This window comes from Stigmatopora nigra, chromosome 14 (assembly GCF_051989575.1).
Source record: "Stigmatopora nigra isolate UIUO_SnigA chromosome 14, RoL_Snig_1.1, whole genome shotgun sequence".
Taxonomy (NCBI): Eukaryota; Metazoa; Chordata; class Actinopteri; order Syngnathiformes; family Syngnathidae; genus Stigmatopora; species Stigmatopora nigra.
In genome coordinates this window covers 4,055,298-4,069,461 of record NC_135521.1, presented here as the reverse complement: position 1 = coordinate 4,069,461, position 14,164 = coordinate 4,055,298, and the positions used below count along the sequence as shown (strand labels likewise).

At 38.4% G+C, this 14,164-nt stretch overlaps 1 protein-coding gene across 2 annotated transcripts; it reads right to left on the bottom strand.

Annotated features, from left to right (window-relative positions):
- Window positions 1–6,432: 6,432 nt before the first annotated feature.
- Window positions 6,433–13,842, bottom strand: slitrk4 (SLIT and NTRK-like family, member 4). 2 transcript variants are annotated; one of them, XM_077733237.1, is made up of 3 exons: window positions 12,650–13,842; window positions 9,364–11,890; window positions 6,433–9,098 (listed from the first exon to the last, which is right to left on the bottom strand). In XM_077733237.1, the coding sequence occupies exons 2-3, from the start codon at window positions 11,846–11,848 to the stop codon at window positions 8,950–8,952; spliced, it is 2,634 nt and encodes an 877-aa protein (XP_077589363.1). In that variant the 5' UTR covers window positions 11,849–11,890; window positions 12,650–13,842; the 3' UTR covers window positions 6,433–8,949. The 2 variants fall into 2 exon arrangements, with proteins under 2 accessions (XP_077589363.1, XP_077589364.1); XM_077733238.1 differs by having other exon boundaries at window positions 8,954–11,890.
- Between the last annotated feature and the right edge of the window lie 322 nt (window positions 13,843–14,164).

Here is a 14,164-nt window from a genome sequence, read left to right as displayed (position 1 = left end):
ATGCAGACAATCTATTCTTAGGAGCATTTTACCATGAGCTATCTGTAACGGCTCCAGATAATCACGGTAAGCACAAAATCTGTTGTGTCAGGAGTCTTAAAGCCGTCTTCAGCAGCATCCACATACAACCAAAGCTGCTCAAGCCATGTCCTTTAGGGGCCAATTCATTAGTAAGCAGAAAAATCCAATCAATCACATTTTATCAGGGGATACCACAGCTCAGAATTCAGTAGACCAAAGAGAAAAGACAATGGAAATACCAAAAGTGAAGGAAACTAAAGTACATTACTGTTAATTTGGGTTTAAGCAAGAAAATCATTACTATTGTTGTGGGAAGAATTGACTGTCACAGGTATTTTTTAAAAACAATTTAACAGAATTTTGGATTCATAAGTGAATAGCAAATTCTAAAACACCCTTTCAAAATTGTGTGACATCAAGGGCAATCTCCGAATCAAGGGTATGTTGGAAATGCAGGCACTCTCTTACACTCCAACCTTTGGAAATATGGAGTGCTGTTAAAATGCACCATTTGGCGATTAAAAAAACCACTTACGTCAAGCAGTAATTATATTGTTGGACACCCAAACGAACACAAACATGGCAGTTTCCCAAAATGTTGTTCAATCTAATTAATAAAACACTGTTAATTGCCGCCATAACCTAGAAAAAGCAGAAGCTACTCTATCTAGACACACAATAACCACTTTCACCCAAGCAACCCTTTATTAAATTAAAGCAAACACATCTAAAAGCAAACACATTGCATCATCTGATCAAATTTAGTCTAAAAACCACAAGTATATAAAACACACGACAGGTTTATTAAACCCAGTATATACTGGTTTTATAATTCAGTTTAGATAGCAATAACAATGCCTCCCTTCTTTCAAATTCAAGAAGATATTTAAATGTATCATTTAAAGTTGGACATGTTTTGGCATATGGCTAATTCGACACATCTAGGAAAGCTGGTTGCAATGCAATAAATCAAATAAAGCAACAACACATGATCTTTAGAGTCATAACTGTGTGATTATTATTTGTTTCTAGGGATTCCCCCGATCTAATCGGAATTTACTCCTCATTTTCAGAAGATCTGAATTGGGTAAAAAAATATTGGGCTTTTAAAATGTACTCATTCAGTATTAACTCAATGGCTGCCATTCACGTCCATTTCTTTTTGACTTAAACTGTATTGGACTGTCAATGGCAGTGAAATATGAACAGTTTCTATGGCATTTACTTAGTTAAGATAATAATTTCATTTTGAACACCACTTGTGCTTGTCTGGGTCGGAGGATGCTATAGCCCATTCCAGCTGACTTCAGGGATATTACATCCACAATTGGTTGCCAGCCAGTTGTCGTGCACATGCAGAGATAGACAAATACTCACATTCACAGTCCCTTTGCCACTGATTGAGAATGTAGCGAGCCCACTCTGCCTATACCGAAGTACCAAAGAACCACTGCACAATTGGGTAGCGAGTTAAGAAAACAAGTAGCAGAATAATCCATAAGTACAATGTAATATTGTATCTGTGTCATCCAACTGAATGGTAACCAGTTTAAGGTGTAGTCTGCCTTTCGCCCGAATCTAGGATATGTTTTCAGGTCGGATTGCATGTTGTTCCTGGCCTGTGTGTGTTTTCTCTGGGTACTCTGGTTTCTCTCAACATTCCAAGAATATGCATGGCAGGCTGATTGGACACTCGGAATTCCCACTAGTTATAAGTGTGAATTGTTGTATGTATCCTTGTCACTGCCACTGACACAAGGTGTCCCCCGCCTCTGGCTGAAAGTCAGCTGGGATAGACTTCAGCATTCCCCGCAAACCATGTGATGATAAAGGAGTTCCGAAAATGAATGAATGCATGTATCTTTGATTTGAGGAGCTAGCTATTAAAGTGCTGGTATTTCTCGCCTTCACAAACAAATATCCAATTGAATTAGTTCTTCAACAGAACCTTAACAAACATTTAATGTGCACACCTAATTCATGCAATAGTATCAATTTTCTCTTGTTTCAAAACACACATCTTTCCAATTATAGTTACAAAATCTGTATCCAATCCAAATGAATGAAACACATTCCATTTCAAATATCTGACCAAGTCTAGTTGCAATAATTTATATACAAACGATAAGATGTATTTTTCTGAAATCAAGGAGAATAGCGCAAAGGGGGATCGTCCTCAGGGGTGCCCATGTATACATCACATCTACAAAACACACATCATTGCAGATATCCCTGCAGGCGAATAACTCCTTTAAGCACTCCCTGAGCTCTTAACTTGTCTCTTGACTTGTCTGCATTTGTTTCATTGTCTTTATTGATCGCCCCAGGATCAATCTAATGAAATAGAAACATGTGTAGATTTACAACTAAAGAAAATAGACAAATAATCATCACCATCGATGTGTCAATATGTGTGGTTGTGAATGGCCGCCTCATGGTGTAGAGAGTCACTCGCCTGACTTTGGTGCGGCCAGGCGCGTGTTAGATTCCCTCTGGTAGGGGTATGATTGGGAGTGTGGATGGTTGTTTGTCTCTCTGTGTGCCCTACGACTGACTGCCGGCCAGTCAAGGATGTAGTCTGCCTTTCGCCCAATGACAGCTGGGTTAGGCTCCAGCACCCCTGCAATCCTTTAGAGGATGAACGGTATGGAAGATGAATGAACAAATGAATGAATGGTTGTGAACATAGCGTGAGCATAGTATTGTAGATCCTCCATGGTGCTCTATGAAAGCAGTAAAAAATCGTGACAATATTCTAGCAAGGTAGGATCTAATACAACAAGAAGCAAGCACTCTTTGGAATCTTATTATATTTTTAAACAGTGCTTATGTTTTCCTGCAATTCTCTGTCATCCCTAAGTACGTAGAGCACATTGAAATGTATTTAATAGGATAAAAACAGAAGAAAACATTCAACTATACTGTGGATAAACAGGTAGTCAATTGGGCAATAGTCTGGAGCACATTAGTTGGAAATTGATCCTATGATAGCGCAATGAAAATCAGCATCGTGAACCACCTCACACATGCATTTTACATTTTGACTATATGCGTTTAGTCATTTATTTATTTTATAAAATTCTTATCTCCCCTCCCTCATCTCATTTTCTGAACCACTTTATCCTCATTAGCGTTCACACTCATACCTAGGGTAAAAAATGTCGGAGGAAACCAGAGTACTAGGAGAAAATCCACACAGACACAGGGAGAACAAATTCCACACAGGTTAACCGACCTGGATTTGAACCCAGGTCTCGCACTGTGAGGCTGATGCACTAACCGCAATGTAAAAACAATGTTCTGACCTTTTCTTCCCAATATTACTTGAATCTCCTAATAATACACGGAAATCAATGTTGTGCTCACACAGACATTACGGCAACAACATCTGGTTCATGGAACGTGAAAACAAGAAAACAAATCTTATTTTTCCCCCAATATGACTCCAATGTCCTAACATTAAGCGAGAAGCAGTTTTGTTCTCACACAGATTGAATATTGACAAAAGTTGAAGCCCATGAACTGAAACAACTGATGTTACATAAAAAACAACAACAAAATGACTATCTCTTTTTCTGAACAGCTTTATCCTCATGAGGGTCACAGGGCTGATGGAAAATGACTGTAATATCATAATATTACGATTTGAATTGTGTACTAGTACAATCTATGATTGAATCTTCATCATAGTATTATTTTAACCTCGTAATAGTTCAAGTTTAATTTCTAAATATTACAATTTTTCTCTCGGAATATTCCAAAGTATGAATTATTGTAATTTGTGTGGCACATCTGACCATCGCTCACGGCACAGTGCTTGGAAAAGTCTGATTTACTCTCTTAAGTATTGATGTCCATAATTCACAGTGAGTTCTACTTGAACAACCGATGATATAAGATATATAAAATAGTTAATTTGACACAAAGAGAAGGGAAAAGAGACTTTGCTAAGTTTACATAGTAATTCCGAGAATTATGATTATACTGCCACAGAATAATGAGTTTTACTCATTCAATTATCTCCTTTAAGGGGTTTTGGCACATGAAAATGTGCATGTCAGGAACTAATCCTTTCCGATCAAGCTTTTGCTATGTGCTATGACAGATACTATTCTAGTTATAAACTTGGATTGTGAATATAAATAAATGTGTTATTATTGGGGCCAAATAGCTATTAAATTACATTTCCAGTTTTTATACCTACTGTGTTTTTAGTGCAAAGATAAGCGATTCAGAAAATGAATTGGAAAAGTTACCTTCATAGAGTGACCCAAATTTTAATTTTCAGGTACATAATAGAATTCAGAAACTCAACAAAGTTTGAATAAAAAGGTCAATTGTTAGTTGTGTTAATCTGGAGTTAATAACAGAAAGTGAAACTGTCTGTTTAAGTATAGGGTACCCAATATGAAAAAATTCATAGAAACATGGTACATAAATATACATAGTTTCCCAAAGTAAAATAAAATCACAATACCAAAGGACAGAGAGCAAGTCTTATCATAAATTCAGATATTATGGATTGTATTTGGATATATACTATCATAAATCTATTTGTCACTTTTTAATAAGTTTTTTTTCAAATTATATTCAGTCAATGAAGCCTCGACTTACTGGAATTTTCATTCACATTACCAGAGGTAATTGGATGATTGGCTTCTCAGTTGTCCCATGCTTTGGAAATTTATGATGGCTATTGGAGCTAGATTATTCACACTTATTGATAATGTGACTGCTGACAAAAGCAGCAGGATGAATGCTCAAGTGTTTCAGACAATGTGAGCTGGTCATATTGAGCTAAATGCTTCAAATCTCATTAGATATAATACAGTTGCTGCTTAGAGCTGGCAGAGACTCACCAGAGATGAAACCCAGTCAGTCTTTCCAAATGTCAGACTGTAATTTTAATACAGATACTTTGCAGCAATGAAAGAGTTAAACGATATCACTTTACAGTACACAGATATATAGAAAACTAACATATAACTGACCAAATTGTTAATAGACAATGTTTAATTATCATAATAATTGACAAAATAAAGGGTTTGGATAAAAGGCCTGATAAACAGCTACTTTTTTTGTGCTGTGAAACTAACAATAAGCTATAAAGACAAACAAAAACTAGGGAAAACGTACACTTTTTCGGTTTTGGCCTGTGACAAAGTGTTCTTTTCATAGTTACATATTGTCACCTCATGCTCAAAGGCTTCATAAACCAAGAATAACAGTATGGTTTAGGTCAAATAATAAATGTTCTTTCTTAACTCTTGGAGACAACAAGAAGCAAGATCATTGACTTTCATCATTGTCAATAATTTTGGTGTCAAAGTGGCAGCCTGGTATCTCCAGCTGAGCTTTACTGCCACAATTACTGAGGCAGCTGGTGGGAAGACGAGGGATTGTTTCCCTCTTATCGAAGATGTGCTGCGCAATTAGTGGTAACTGGGGATGCACCAGTCGTTTTCATCCTTTTTCATAGATCACCCTGACCACAACAGATGTCAAAACCGTGACAGTAACATACCAGAAGACAATGCAGGCCCACAATAGACTAGTCTAAATGGTGTTGCATTTGCTACCACAAAGCTTAGCAAGGTATTTGCGAGGATATTAGTTTACAATTGGACTAAGTAGCGGATCACAGCATAGTGCTTTCATTGCAGAACAGGAGTGGAAAAAAAAGATAGAAACACAACATTCCACAATATATAAAAATTATGGCTTTTTAAAGGTTTTTTTTAAAACTGGATTTCCTGGGAGAATATAAACTATTGTGTTCTGGAAATCCCACAGATCCTTGAGAGGGTAAGGGGTACATAAAATGAACAAACTGATGAATGTTCTGGAATTAAAACCAGATTTTCAACCGATTATGCCAATTTGTTCCCAACTTGATACAATATTATCATTCAGTGTTCATATTTTGTGGAACAATTTTGTTTGGTTATGTGCTGTAATATTTGTCTAAACTAAAATTGTACATTCTTTTATTTACCAAAGGTTGGGAAACGTCGCCCAGTTTTTCCAGTTATAATTTCTGCAAAAGTAAAAAAAACAAACCCGAATTAACTAATTTCTGGGGAAGTTGTTTTTAAACTGTTGATTCTGCAAAGAATTCTATATGGATATATTACAAATACATATCGGGGAAACACAAAAACAATGTCTTATCAGACATTCGGAATTTAAACATGTGTGCCAAACATTATGTGATGTTCTCACATACCTGTCAACCTCGGCCAATTGGTCCCTTAATTAACTATTGCAAATCCCCTTTTAAGCGATTAAAAAAAATGAATAAATGCAAGGTGGCACATATTTACTAACATAGAGTGGAAGGGAATACCCTCTCTGACAAAATATGGCAATGCTTTCAATTGATATATGTTTTATGAATAAATGCAATTATCAATTAAAACAATTTTAATAAATTGTATAATACATTAAAAATTAAGAAAGCAATTCAAGAAAAAATAGATTGCACATCTAGCTAGCTAGTATTATCAATGGCAGCCAGTGAGTTCAATAAATGCTGTTAAAGTGCAAATAGTCTAAATCAAATATCCTGGCACAATGATCACACCACACAGCAATTACAAATATGACCGACTTGGATAATAGGGAGAAAAATGTATAACAATAAGCATACTGTGTAGTAGGACTTATCAAAATTCTCTACCCTTTGCCACATCCTTTTTTAGATCATAACTGCTAAAATATTCATAATTAATGAGGAAAATTTTCTTGCGTCTGGGTGAGTCATACTTTCAGCTACTTGGTTCCCCCAAACGCCCCGTACGAGGTGGGATTAACAGAGATAGGATATCCAGATTGTTTTTTTTATCCTGAAATGGAACAACCATAAATGTTTGATATGTGCCTAAAACAGAAAACCTTTAAACCTGTTGGATAAAAGATTTGTGCCACAAAAAGCACATGAGTCAAAGAAGCATTTACGCAGTTAAAGTTTCTTCAAAATTATTTGCAAGATGGAATGACATTTTTTGACGCAAGGAAAAAATAATCTGTTGAAAAATAAAACCCCTGCCACTTATTTGTATTTGTCCAAAGCATAAATATGGACAATTCCAGCTTAGTGTCGATATTATTGAACATTGAGCTAAAACCTAAGAGACTGTCTTAAATCAAGTCTCATTAAAAACTAATAGTGCAAGATGAAATAAATATTAGGGACACAGTACAAATAGGTGCTAATTTTAATACCTTCATAATTACATGTTAAAACAAGAGAAAATGAACCATTATACAGGGTTTTTTTTTGACTGATAGAAATTTGTATTTATTATATTTTCCAAGTTACATTCTATTCATTTGCAATGTCAACAAACAATTGAACTTCATAAGTTTGACTTAACGATACTTTTAGATGAAATTTCCCCAAAAAAATCCCCATAGGTAAATTTAAACGTTATCCTGTCTTTCAACAATATTTCCTCAAGCTAAATAAAAGAAACAAGATTCAAAGCCATTTCCTATTTGAGTAGTTCCCTAATATTGCACGTTGTTTGATGACATACATAATGTTGAAAGCTCCTATTTTTTAGAATGTCACCACACCCCATTTCAATGATCCAAAACCTTAGCAAGTTTAATGCACATTTATTTTGGTTGCATAAGTTCATAAGAAACCTTTTACAAGATGCTGTGGGAGATCTAAGAATAAGGAACATGTTTGCGCCTTTCCAGACACCGCCAGGCTTGTCGTGCGAAACAACACAGATCACATTTCACCATTGTTCATGTTAACTTGTAAAGAGAACAGAATTATAAAAACCACTGAACAAATCAACAGTCACATCTACCTGTGACTAATTATCTCCAATGAAAGTTAATTCCGCTCAGTTTCTTGTCTTTATTTTTCCTCTCAATAATATCATAATCCTTTTAAATAACCCTGCATAGAAAAATAAACTAACTAATATTTTTCAATTATTTTACTATGAATTGAGAACTGACAAGAGAGGTGAGGGTTATTACTCATTGAGTCATATTTATGATCTCATTTCTGGGGTGCACTCTCTATATGATGATGTTACGGCATACAGCAAACGTGGGTGTGTGCATATGCAGATGTCGATCAGTGTAATTTACAAACCAGTCCCACAAATACAAATAATGTAAGACTTACAAAATAAATTCCAAGTTACGCTTACATGGCAAGCAGCTTTGTACTCTTTTTATCCTTGGGTTTTCATTTTTAAGAAATGTCTATTGACAATGTAGTTGATGTTTTGGTTTCACCCAAAAACATACATTTTAAAATAGTAACTTAAAGAGGAAACACAATTCCATTAAGAATACACTATATATTAACATGGCTCTTTACACAAAGAAAATAAGTCATGAAATTATTCGGAAAAATATTTTTGAGTACATTGCCTTCTCATTAACACACAACAGGAGCCATTTAGCCTTTCGGCATAGTGTGTAATCCTGACAAAATGGCGTAAAGTCTGCAAGCAGCCCCATAGCACTTCCCCTCAAAATAAACTAATATCCTTGCTAAGCGAATACAAAGCAAAGTAGAATGCAATGAGTCATTCTTTGCAACTAATTTCCCTATCATTTCCCAGAAGTAGTCATGAGATACCTGTACATTTTGGAGCCAAAAAAGATATGACTTAAGTGCCCTCATTTTTCAGTTTCCAGCCCACTCTTATAAAATAAGGGACGGACGGTGCGAGGTATTTTCTCAAGCACTGTTCCAAGACCATTTCATTTGTTAGGGGAAGAAAAAAAAACCCAATAGCAACAAAGAAACAACAATAGGAAAGAAAAAAACAGCCAACACACTATTTCACCGTTCCCTTAGCAGCAGATATACTAAGAGTGTCTGGTCATTTGTAGACTGTTTTGTGGTATCTACCTACGTAGGTAAGATTCATACGTGGACGATCCAAACGTCTTTCACTGTAACGTGTATCCTCGTTGATCCAAGTAAAAGCTTTGTCGTATGGAGCCATTTTTTCCACCTAAGCATTGGTCATAACGGTTTTCCAGAAGGCACTTTGTTGCTGTATGTGTGTGTATACGAGGGAGTGTATGCGCACAGCTGGCTGCAAAGAGAAAAGGGAAGAAAAGAAAAAAGGGTTGATGGGTTACATGATGCGTGCAACTGGAAGGGGAGAAAACAAAATAAAAGCTGATTTGTTTGACTGTCTTTCTATCGCTATGTGTTAACAGCCGTGTTTGTATGTTAATCACTTCACTGAATCAAACATTTTTTTTTCCTTTACATTTTTGTCAGTGCCGTTTGCTCCTCAAGCACCTGGAGATAATCAGGTGTTCCTTGGAGCTTGGCTTTTAGCTCATAATACTCACTTTTTCTTTGTTCCACCACAATTTTACTGTGGTTTCCACCTATTAGAGATGATTTCTTCATTTTTCTATCCAGAGATTTCTCCGGGTAGCGGATTTCGTACGCACCCATTCCTATGCTGTTGAAATCTCTCTTGTTGTCCAGAAAGTTCTGGATGAACACGCTTGGCTCTCGATTTGGCAGGAATTCCTCGAGTTCGTCGATTGTGCTGAGGCGCTTGTCGCGCTCTAAGGTGGAAAGTGCGTCAATATCCTTTTCAGCACTACTTCGAAGAATAATTTTCTGCCTTTGCGAGTCAGCAAACTTGAAACCAGCATCCATGTCTGATGATCGTCCAATGCCACAAGTGTGGCTCTTGCCGATATGTTCAATTGTTTGTGGGATAAATGTCTCACCCCCCAGTTCGTCACCCGGTATGGAACCTTTTTTGCCCGATCTGTGGCCATGCCGGTGGAGCTGTAGTGACATTGAGGTGCACTCCTGATTCCCTAGTTCCTGTCGACCAGCTGGTTTTTTATTCCGTCTGAGGACAAAGACTAGAAGGCAGAAGGCTACAAACACTGTAAGTATCAGCACTACGAGAATACTAAGGATCATGATTGAGAGAGGTACGGGGCCTCCTGGCGGGGCTTTGCCAACTCCTGCTGGCGAAACGGTAGTCGCAACTGGGGTGGCGCTCGTAACAATAAACGGTGGCCGAGCAATCAGCTTCGGGCATAAGATTTCGTTTTTCAACAGGCGCAGTTCGATGTTTGCAAATTGGACAGGAGAGGCGCATCTGACTTCTTTAGCAGCCACTCCATCACTGAGCTTGTCTAGCCATAGTTTGAGAGCAACCAAATCACAAGAACACTCCCACGGATTGCCCTCTAGGTCGATTTGGGTCAAAGAACGCAGCTGGTCCAGGACACCGCTTACTGGTAGGGTCATGAAGTGGTTGTTTTTCAAATTGAGTTTGGCTAAAGACAGCTCTGCAAAAACGTAGGCTGGAAGACTCCGTAACACATTGTTGTTGAGATACAGGAGCTGCAAATTTGGCATGGAGTCAAATGTTCCTGCGAGTATTTCTTTAATGGCATTGTATTCCAAATACAGGTACTGTAGATTTGTGAGTCCCAAAAACATCTCAGGGTGTAATTGTTCAATCTGGTTTCCGTTCAGATAGAGTCTTCTCAGATTGGTAAGGTTAGCAAGCACACCTTTTTGGACGGTGACAATTTGGTTGCTACCCAGATGAAGCAAATCTAAACCTTCAAATCCTTGGAACTCATTTGGTCTTATGTCACGAATATGATTCCCGCTCAAGTGGAGTTTTTTAGCATTGGCTGGTTTAGGAATAAGATCTGCAATATTTTGTATATTTCTTTCCTGACAACTGACACTTATGCCAAAGTCGGATGGGTGGGTTTTACAGCTGCACAGCTGCGGGCAAGACATTGGTGGGCTCCTTGTCTGAAATGACACAATCTGGCTATTTCTTCCGAAAGGGGGTAATCCGGCTACAATGCCATTTCCGTACATTTTTGATGAATCTGTGGCTTTTGGCGATTTTGTGGTTACTGTGGACGTTGGGGAAGTTTTGGAGGATGACTGAACCGTCTCAGGTGGTCCAGGGGGCATTTTAACATCAAAGTCACTTCCTGTACCCATTGGGCAAAGCTCTTGCTTATTGGTTTCTTTCAGTAGCCTTCCATACAAGTCACTTGGTGTTTCACATATGGCCTCACCTATAAAAATATTATAGGGCATGTTTTCAAGCCATGCCTTAAGCGGTGCTAAGTCACAGGTACAATTCCAGGGGTTATCATCCAACTGCAGCTCAACAATCCGTCCAATGTGTTCAAGAACTCCCAAGTAGGGAAGCTTCTGGATCCTGTTCCCTCTTATATCCAAATGTGTGAGAGAGGCAAAGCGAAATATGTTGTCAGGAAGTGCTTGTACAAGATTGTCATTTAGAATCAGCACTTTTAATTTATGCAGTTTGTTGAATGCTCCCTTCTCAATGTACTTTATTAAGTTGTAATCAGCTTGTAGGTACTCCAAGTTTTCTATTCCTTGAAAAGTGTCTGCTTGCAGCACTTTCAACTCATTATTGTTCAGGTGCAGTTGTTTCAATGCACTCATCCCCATGAATGCACCACCTTCTATGTTCTGCAGCTGATTGTTCCCCAGCTGCAGAGATACAGCATGCGTGAAGTTAAGGAATGAGTTTGGGTAGAGAACAATTAGAAAGTTATTTTGGAAATTGAGGTGGTATAATGATGACACAGGTGGAATGAGTTGTGTCGGCCGGTAAACGGTGATCTTTTCACAGTTGACGTACAGGACATTTTCCACTGACAAACAAGAGCAGGCACTGCAAGTCTCAGACATCAAGTCTGGAGCAGAAGGGTCTGCCATTGGGAGTCCATCTGACATGGAGGGGGAGGAGGGGGAGGAGCTTGAGATTGAAGAGGAAAAGGCAGCCAGCAGAAGAATGAGCATCATCTCAACGATTAAAAATCCTCCCCCAGAAAATCTTTTAGTACCCTTTGAAGAGAAAGCAAAATGTCAGGTAAATGTACAAGCAATAGAACATTATTTTTCAAATCAGTTTTAACTGGGAGGCCTGGCAGTGAATGATCATTTGTCAGTGTTTGACAGCAAAAGACGAATAATCGCTGTGTGGCAGTGATTTAATTATTTTGTAGTTGATGTTTCTTCTTCTTTTTAATGTTATAAATAGTATACCAATGTGTTGAGAATGTAAAAACATCAATGTGAAATAAACTCTGGCTCGTCTATGACCGTCATTGGCAGCCAGTGAGTTCATTTTAGCGCAGTATTCCTCATTAAACTAGTATATAAAAATGTTGAGGTGGTTCTTCATCTCTTAATTGTTCTTTTTTTCTCAGATTATTATAACATTGCAACATATTAATCTGCGTCAAGAAGCAAATCACCCTATTTACACAAACGTGTGAGACAAACACATTAACATATGCTAAGAAATTTGGCAACCCACCAGCTGTTGCATATACATCAACAGTTTATTTCTAAAACCCATATTCTACTTCATTTTTTCCCTGGCATATTCATTATAATGAAAGTCCAAAGACTGCAGTTCTCTTTACCATAAATATCTCATTTAATGTCAGCCACAGGAGCAAATTGAAACGCACGAGTTCAAACGGTGTCAAAATATTTGTAAAAAGAACCATAATTTGTGTGATTTTTTTTCCAATTAGTTCTTTCCCTCATACATAAATATTTATGCAGAAATAGATAACAATCAATAAATACACTGACCTAAAGCTGAGATGGCAGGCTCCTTTTGGAGACTCCGAGTAGAATTGGTGGGACATGAATGGTAAGGTGTCGCTGAAACACTCTCAGCCGAGGAGCAAACCAGCCTTTCAGGGGCGCAACAAGGTTTCCCCATACCATCATTCCCATGCAGACTGCTGCATGTTAACGGAAAGCCAAGCGCGTTCCCTTCAACGCGGGTGGATGAGGTGGGTGCTGAAGCGAGGGCAGAACAGGGTGGGCTCCTATTTCACCCGATGCGTCTCTTGCGGATGGGCTCTGCGTGCTTGAAAATTGTCCCTCTGTTTGTTTGAGTCCCAAGGTTGTCCAACCTCCATGGAAGAACATTTGCTTGGCTATCAGCTTAATAGAAAAGAGCCAAATGGATTGCAGGGAGGTTTGGGAAATGCAACACAAGGGGTGGGGGGTGCAGATTCTAGAGATTTTCTTGGCGCGTCCAGCGACTCCTAGCCGTGGGAAGGTGCACACAGTTGGCGATGCAATGCCACAAGTCAGCCATCCTTGTAATCTTATTAGTTTTAAACTGCTGGGTTGACAGTAAGACTGTCAAAGCTGCGTGTCCGGTTCAACCGCGGGGATGATCCAGTTAATAAACAGTGGTATGCTTGACACGATGCTGAGTACTGAAGTTGCTCAAAGGGATAATATTTCACATGAAAGGCAACTCACTCCCAGTCTTATTAGTATTTAGATCTCCCTGGTGTAATTGATATGTCACTTTTCCATTCGCTGCACATATCCTGTTTGTTCCCATCCTTGAACAATGTCAATTTTCTGGTTGCAGCAGCAAAAAAGGTTTTAGCCATCCAAAAGGATGAGTGTAAAAAAAAAAGACGGTCAACACATTGCTTCAAAAGAAGGAGCAAAACCACAAAAGGAAGGTGAACCGGAGAATGAATAATGCAGTTTTTCAGCCGCTAGTCTGATGCATTGTAGATGACCAGTAGCAAACTCAGTGCTTTACATTATGTAAAAAAACAACAACTGGAAAGTTATAATCTCTACCGCCAGTTGATCCAAAAGGAGAAAAAATAAATGTCTTTGAGAGAGAAGGCAGAAGCTTGTAGTTTGTCCTCCTGTAAGACAACGCAGTATCCTTGTCAGCCACGTAAAAATGTGCTCACTCCTTCCTCAGCCGCATTCACCGAGCCTCTGACACCACCGGAGGAGGATGCAGAGACTGTTCGAGGTGGAGAAAGGGAGGGGTGACTGGTGAGGGAGAGAAAGGGAGAGAGAGGGAGGGAAAGAGAGAGAGAGAGAAAGTGGGAGAGAGAGAGAGAAAGAGAGAGAGATTGAGAGAGAGAGAAAGAGAGATTGAGAGAGAGAGAGATAGAGAGAGAGAGAGAGAGAGAGAGAGAGAGAGAGAGAGAGAGAGAGAGAGAGAGAGAGAGAGAGAGAGAGAGAGAGAGAGAGAGATTGAGAGAGAGAGAAAGAGAGAAAGAGAGAGATTGAGTGAGATAGAGAGAGAGATTGAGTGAGATATAGAGAGAGAAAGGG